General features: G+C 39.6%; 1 protein-coding gene across 1 annotated transcript; it reads right to left on the bottom strand.

The window, feature by feature from the left end:
- Positions 1-4,802: 4,802 nt before the first annotated feature.
- LOC135438431 (ficolin-2-like) lies at positions 4,803-6,119 on the bottom strand. Its single transcript, XM_064696754.1, has 3 exons — positions 5,975-6,119; positions 5,055-5,914; positions 4,803-4,993 (listed from the first exon to the last, which is right to left on the bottom strand). The coding sequence occupies exons 1-3, from the start codon at positions 6,038-6,040 to the stop codon at positions 4,876-4,878; spliced, it is 1,044 nt and encodes a 347-aa protein (XP_064552824.1). The 5' UTR covers positions 6,041-6,119; the 3' UTR covers positions 4,803-4,875.
- Positions 6,120-7,297: the final 1,178 nt, after the last annotated feature.

Below are 7,297 nucleotides of genomic sequence, written 5' to 3'. Positions count from 1 at the left end.
TTATATTTGTACAACTTGATTGGATTTTCGTCACGCCTCGAGCAAAACATTTGTTTGGCCATTTATCAATGCGGGCCACGGCTTTCGCCTAGCCTCAATATTTTTATAGCCTGATGCATTGGCATCCCTCGGGCAATACCTATTTATGGCCGGCTCATTAGGCGGCGTCCAAGTCTGGCAACCCGAAGGGTCCTTTGTTTGCAAAGGGTTTAAGCTTAACAAATGATTCCAATTTGCGCTGCAGCGCACAAAAGTTTATCATTATGAGGAGGGGCATGTATGGCTATTGATCACAGCTGAACATTATTTAATCGTGTGTAAATAATAGTTATAAATTTTCAATATACAATGCTGGCCATTGATCTATGGCACATTTATCAAGCCATATTGCGTCTTAGTATCTTTTGTATTCCCCTATTTCGCCGGTTTACAACTTTATCGAACATTTTCCAAGTTTTCATTAAAAACTCATAACTTTGATTTACGCACTGGCAGCTGTTGATATTCCTTTGTACTGGCTACATAATTTATGCCACTGCCAGATCTGCCTAAGATATTCCATGCAGCGGCCAACAACAATTAGAGCGCCAATAAATCGCATAAAAAACGCACACAGCATTTACACCTCATTAGAAAAACACGGCGGAAACGTGTCCTAATGGCCAATAGCTAAATAAAAGAAAGCACAAGTAGAAACTTGTCACAGGGCTGTAGCTGACTGCGCGGTTCTCTGTTCGCAGTCTAGGCCGGTTGAAGATGGTATGCTTAATTATTGCATTGTTGACCCCAAACAGACTTTCTACTCGAGCTGTCACTTTTTTAGTTACCCTAAAATCTGTGTTTATAGATCTGTGTCAATCTCAGGCTCGATCCAATGCGTCGTCCTAATATTTGGTTGATAAGCTCGATCCAAGGAGTACTTTAGGACGAGACGCTGGTTCAAACTCTGAGTTTGGACCGCCTAAAGTTGTGATTTATTTTACAGCCTTAATTAAAAAATAAGAAAATATCAATTAAAAATTTGTAGGGGCGGGGGTTGACGTGTCCTCGACATACCTTCATATGCGTATATACGAACATTTAGATGGACTGACAATGCACACCACCAATATACTCTAATTCACATTGTGAACAGAGTATAAAAAGGAAACAAAATTTACAGCTAACAAAAAATATGCTGGACACGCTACAAATGGGGGCAAATTTGTGGGGTTAGTGAATGGTCGTGGCGCATTTTATGGCTTCGAAATGCTATATCTTTGGTCGGCTCGTTGGCTCGTTGGCTGGTTGGCAGCGTGGTGTTAACATGTAAACGCCGTCGCTAATCCCCGTGCCACGAAAATAGCGGCCCACATTTAAAAGTCAGAGCGTGGCGAATGTGGCAAGTGTGCGGGAAAACCGAGCTGGGTGCGGGGGTGCCAACGGACTCTCGGGGTTTGGCCTGGCCGACAAGTTTATGTTTTTGATTTGCATTTGAAGTGGCAGTCAAAGCCACTTGGCAGTCGCTGTCAAAAGCGGCTGATTTATGTGTGTTTGCGAGCGTCAGGTACAGAAGCTGAAAGCTGCTCTCTGATCTGTGCATAAAGCGTATAATTTATGCCAATTTAATTGAATGCGCCGCGTATGAACAGACTGCTCGACCCTGCTCCCTGGAGAGCTGGCTAAACAGCGGCCAAGACAATTGCAAATGAATGAATGAATATATATGAATTGCAAATGAGTATATTCACAAAAGTTAAATTGAATTTGTTGCTCATTAAAATGAGCGCCACTTTCGCTGGTTGCAAATCAATTGTGACGCGCGGGTGGGAGGTACGCCGACCTGGAAAACCACTTAACCACACACACGCCACGCCCACTAACACACACACACACACACACGCACGCACAGCTGTTGTGTAACAGCCGCCATTTTGGTTAGCCGCAGTCGACGGCGACACGTTTACGTTGACGCCTCATGGCCATAATTAAGGTTATAATTTCTCGAAATGATGTGTAGAAACCCTTTCAAAAACCAGTTACACATATGCACACAGGCTGGAGCTGGGCGTGTTTCGTGTCTTCTTGCGTGACACGAACACGCAAATAACACGCGTGTTTGTGTTCATATTAATAAAAATGAATAACACAACAATTTTGGGAATTAGAGTTTAAAATCAGGCTAAAGAAATTATATTACCTTACAGCTAAGCAAATATTTAAATCTAACATTAATTTAAGTAGCTCATAATAATAAAATAAATAAAATATTTCAACTACAAAGTTAGCATACAAAAGATTATAGGATATGCCCGTGCTACCTACAATAAGATTTTTCTCATATGTGATATGCGTTTTTGCTGAGTTAAGTTAGGATAGCTCGAAGACCAAAAAATTAACTATTCCAAGAACTCAATACTCATCTGTTTATGCAGAAGGCAACTTAATGATATAGTTATATGATTTACCAGAATCTGAAATATGTACTGCCTGCAACAACAACTATGCAAATTTGACACTGAGCAAGATTATATATAATTTATGGATTGACAGATATCTGCTTAAAATTGAAAGCGATAGATCAAATTTCGTTCGCATAATCAAAATATTAAATTGAAGACAAATATGTAAAAACAAATTTTGAACGTATTCATGCATCTTGTGACGCATAGTTTGTGTTAATATCGTGTTGGATAAATCCCACACGTGCCCATCTTTAACAGATACACGTATGTAGAAAGACACGCTCGTATTTATGGGCTTCTAAGCGAGGGCCATAGATCTATTTTTGTTCGCCAAATCAAAATATAAAGCAAAGACAAAAATGTAGAAAAAAATATAAAAATATATATACAGTTTTTGAAAAATTCGTGCGTCTCTTGACGCATAGCTTGTGTTCGTATCGCGTTGGAAAAATCCCACACGTGCCCATCTCTAGCTGATACACGTACACGCACGACAGCTGTCCTCGTTGCAGCTTCACTTGGACGCCGGCTCCATCATATTTTAATGGCCTTATGGCAGTTACGCTTGTGCGTTATCATCTGCTTTTGCCCGGGCGATCATTGCGTCATGTGCCCAACGCTAGCCCCACTCCTCCAACTCCAACCCCAACCCCGACTCCTGCCAGCGCCAGCTTCAGCCCAACCCCAACTTTGCGCTTTGGCTGAGCATGAATTTTAATTATTTGAACGACTTTCCGTTGATATTTGAATATTGTGCTGCGTTGCTGTGGCAAAGAGAGCAGTTAATTTCATTAATAAATATTTATGGTTGCCGTTAAGCCTTTTTCCGGGTGGGCGTGGCGCTGTAATTTATAGCATCCCCTGTTAACTCCTTGACTCGTTTTCGATTTCAATTTCAATTTCAATTTGTGTCTCAGGGCCATCGCTCATGGTCAATGCTAAGAGTTGAAAACCTCAGCATGGCTAAACAGAATTACGTGCTCCGGTATTTTTATTTTTTTGCCTTTTCTCTATATTCCTTTTATTGTGAACTGCAACAGGACATCCATCCACACACACATGAGAACCCAACCAGAGGCGGCTCGTTAGCCCGCCAATTGATTGATGATCAAATTGAGGCATGTCTCGACGGAATGTCGAGTCAGTGTCAGTCAGAACAAAGCAGCGCGCATAGAAAAGCACTTATCACACCTCTTGCTGCTGCTCCACCCGCTTCCGCTCCCGCTGCTGCTGCTGCTGCGGCTGCCCCCTGGCCAACTCTTGCTAACTTACCTGACAGCTGCAGTGGCAAGTGGGATCAAATCAGCGCTGGGATTTCAACTGCGACTTTAAACACACTCACACACACACAAATAACAGGCACGTACTCTTCTGCTACCATTTTCCGGGTACAGTCAACCCGTCCAACTATGCGACATGTTGTGTAGGAAAAACCACCCGCTGAAAACTTGCGCATCATCAGCCGTGCGTGGCTGTCTCTCTTTTAAGTCCTTCTGGCAACACGGAGATTAACTCAAATTTGTGGCGCCACAATAAATTTCACGGCCTGGAATTAAAAATTAAGCGTCGTCACAAAACGAGTTGCAACTTGGTTTTTGCTCGGGGACTCTTTTGCCAGACAGCCCTTTTTCTAATTACACTGCGCTACATAACAGGGTAACTGAAAGATAGCAATATTATTAGTTACTTATTAGATAAGTTAAAATACCAAATGCCCTTAGATATTACTATCTACTATGGCCTTCGGCTGGGGCAAAACAATTACTACCCTATCCTGAAAAGCGAACCTTTGTAATCCATCTAATAAGTATAAAAAGAGATTGTTTATTTATTTTATTGATCAGGAAGTCGGGCTGAACCGATCTAGACATATTCGTCTGAGTTGTCCTTCTGTGTGAGCGCGTCGATCTCTGAAACTATAATTATAATTCTTAATTATATACTCTCGTATGTTATGAGCCGAGGGACTATATCATATTTGTCTGATATTTTTTGATGGTAGTGTCATTTTTGTACATTCAGCACTTAAGATTTCTAAAAGCATGACAAAGTAAATTAAATACTCTTGTAGAATTTATGTTGATCCGAATTCAATAAGACTTGGGAGAAACATAATGAAACTAATAAATCCCGACTTTGGTCAAGCTATATTTACAAGTCAAAACATTTTTTTTAAAAAATAACTTAATTTTCGACAGATCGTTCCAATAGGACGGACATGACTTTATCGACTTGGCTGTTGGTGATGGATAAAAGTTGTTAAGAAATCGATATATGAACTTAACTTCAAAATGTCTCCTACTGTCTGTCCTTCTCTTTGCCTGATTTCGCCGTAAATATTTTATTACATTGGAGAAATAATTTAATAATATCTTTTTATTATACAAATATGCAATACAAATGATCAAAAATTCTTCAAATTTGTATATTCTTATACGTTCTTGGGGCGAATAAGCATTTTAACTGCTTTGTTAGAGTACGGCCCACGAAAATGTATGCCGTCTAGCGGCTTAATGTCGGCTTTATGATAATATCGTCCATTTAGATTACTGGAAATTAAAAAGATTGTTAATATTAAATATTTTAAATTATTAAAATTAAGTTGCTTACTTTCCAATTATTGGGCCTTCATAATACCAGTAGCCACCATGATAATTTTTTGACAAATTTTTATTACTATTCTCCCGGTCGTAGGTCGAGAATTCGTTATTAGTATTATTATACAGTTCTTCGCCAGTACCAGTAATGTTACCAAGACTTTTGAGCTTGTAATTTTCCGTTTCGCTACCAATATAAAAATTATCATACCGAGCCCAGACAACCTCATTGTGGAAACTATGTGTAATTATATATAGTTCATGGCGTTGGAAAGTGGTCATGTGATAAATATTTTCCAGTCCGATAAAAAACTCTGTATCCAGGCTGCCAAAACCTGTTCGGTATTCAGCCCAATTTCTATAAAAGTCGACAGAGCCATCGTATCTACTTTGAATTACAGTCCAGCCGGGACCAGCTGTTTTACCATCGCAGAGAACGCGAAAAGGACTTACACCGACCAAGTGAAGGGTTTTAATGCCTGTATGAAAGCCAAAAGGAATACAGCTGTTGGCTTTCGGTTCCTCAATTCTTGGAGTAGTGGTCGAAATTTGATTTACAGTTTGCTTCGCCAGTTGAGCTCGACACAATGTCAGCTGGTTTTCAAAAGAGTTCCCGTTTTGATCATAATTATTAACCATTATCTTAAGAATGTCGGCAGTACTCTGTAAGTGTGTTAAAGTCTGTTGTAGATCCACATCAGATTGAGGGCAGCTGTTTGTGCACTCTCTATTTTGTAGCAACACGTTCGCTTTCCTTAAAAAATTAATAATCCCATCTTTATACAGATCCTCCGACAGTTTCAATTCAATATAAACTAGTTTTTGTTCCAGCTGTACCTTAAGGCGTTCCTGCACTTGCAACTGCTCAAAACTCTATAAAAATCCTTTAGTCACATCTTATTTTTAATCCTATCATATCATAGTTCCAATTACCATATCCTGACCGCTGTTGGCTCCCAGCAACGATGCCAACGTGGCAAATATCATCATGAAATTCATTTTTCACACTTCAACTCGAAAACAGTCAGCTTGCACAGCTATTCCTCCACAGAGCTGAAACAGAACTGTAGCTAGAAATCTTCTCTGTGCTTATACAAAAGGTTGGATCTAATGTGATTCGATTGGGAGTATTAAACTGTAGCTGAAACTGGGCGAATCATATTTCATAAAACTTCAAATCAATTCTCCACATGTTTTCGCCAGCCGATGATCCTCACTTTAATCATTGCCGATCCAGCACTCCTCCGATGCTGATACCGGGATCTCGAGCGACTTTTCTTTCTTTTCTTCCTGTTTTTGTCGATTGTTTTACTTTGTTTCTTGGTCAACGAAATTCATCTCCCGAATCTATTGTGAATGGGTAAAGAACGCGTTTCCCACCCCGTTAGGTATATAAACTTATTTCTTATAGTCCAAGGTACTCGACGATTTTTATGTTTAAACTAAAAAGCTTGCTAGAAAAAGATGCAGGAAAACTCTTACAACTCGTTCTTCTCATTTCATGCTGCACAGTGTAGCTGTTGCCAACTTTTCTAGTAAGTTTTTTGTTTTTTCCACCATAAATTTTACCTGAACTGTTGTTGTTACGCCTCTGCATATGTCTGATGTTAAATTTATGTGTGGATAGTCACAGATCTCTTGCTGCTCGGGTGATTAGGACAAACTTGCAGATTGTCTGTACGCATTTTTGTCGAATTGAATCAGTCGAGTGAATTTATAGGCCTAGACAGCAACAGCTTCCTTATAGCGCCCATTCCCACGACCCGGCACTGTTTTTGTCGATCAACCCCCGCGGCGGCTGCAAATCTAATAAAAAATCCATTTGGGAAAATGTGGCAATTTTTTCCTCATATTTCAGCGTGTTTTACAACAGAAAAAAACAAATTACAAAATGTGAAATAAAGGGCATATTTTTCACGTTTATGTTGATGGAAAAGAACACAGGCCAGCTGGCCACGCCCACAAGGCGGACTACCCGCTGCTGCATGTGACCATTTACCCTTATTAGAGGACGCACTTTGCATTGCTTTCAAATATATATATGTATATATATCTGTATATTTTTTAATTTCATAGAAAATTTACATAATTTATGGCCAGCAACAAAAGTCACACGCAGCATATGCGCGCGTTCTTTTTTTTATTAAAAAATTTGTTTATAATTTACGATTTTTTAAACTGCGCGCCATTTTTTTTTTTTTGTGGCGCCACAAACAAATGAGGCGCAAATTATACGAATGAGCGTGTCTTAATTTG

The sequence above is a fragment of the Drosophila montana genome, unplaced genomic scaffold (assembly GCF_035044405.1).
Source record: "Drosophila montana isolate Dmon_TW-CO22-7 unplaced genomic scaffold, ASM3504440v1 contig_3848_1, whole genome shotgun sequence".
Lineage (NCBI taxonomy): Eukaryota > Metazoa > Arthropoda > Insecta > Diptera > Drosophilidae > Drosophila > Drosophila montana.
This window is presented reverse-complemented; position numbering and strand designations above follow the sequence as displayed.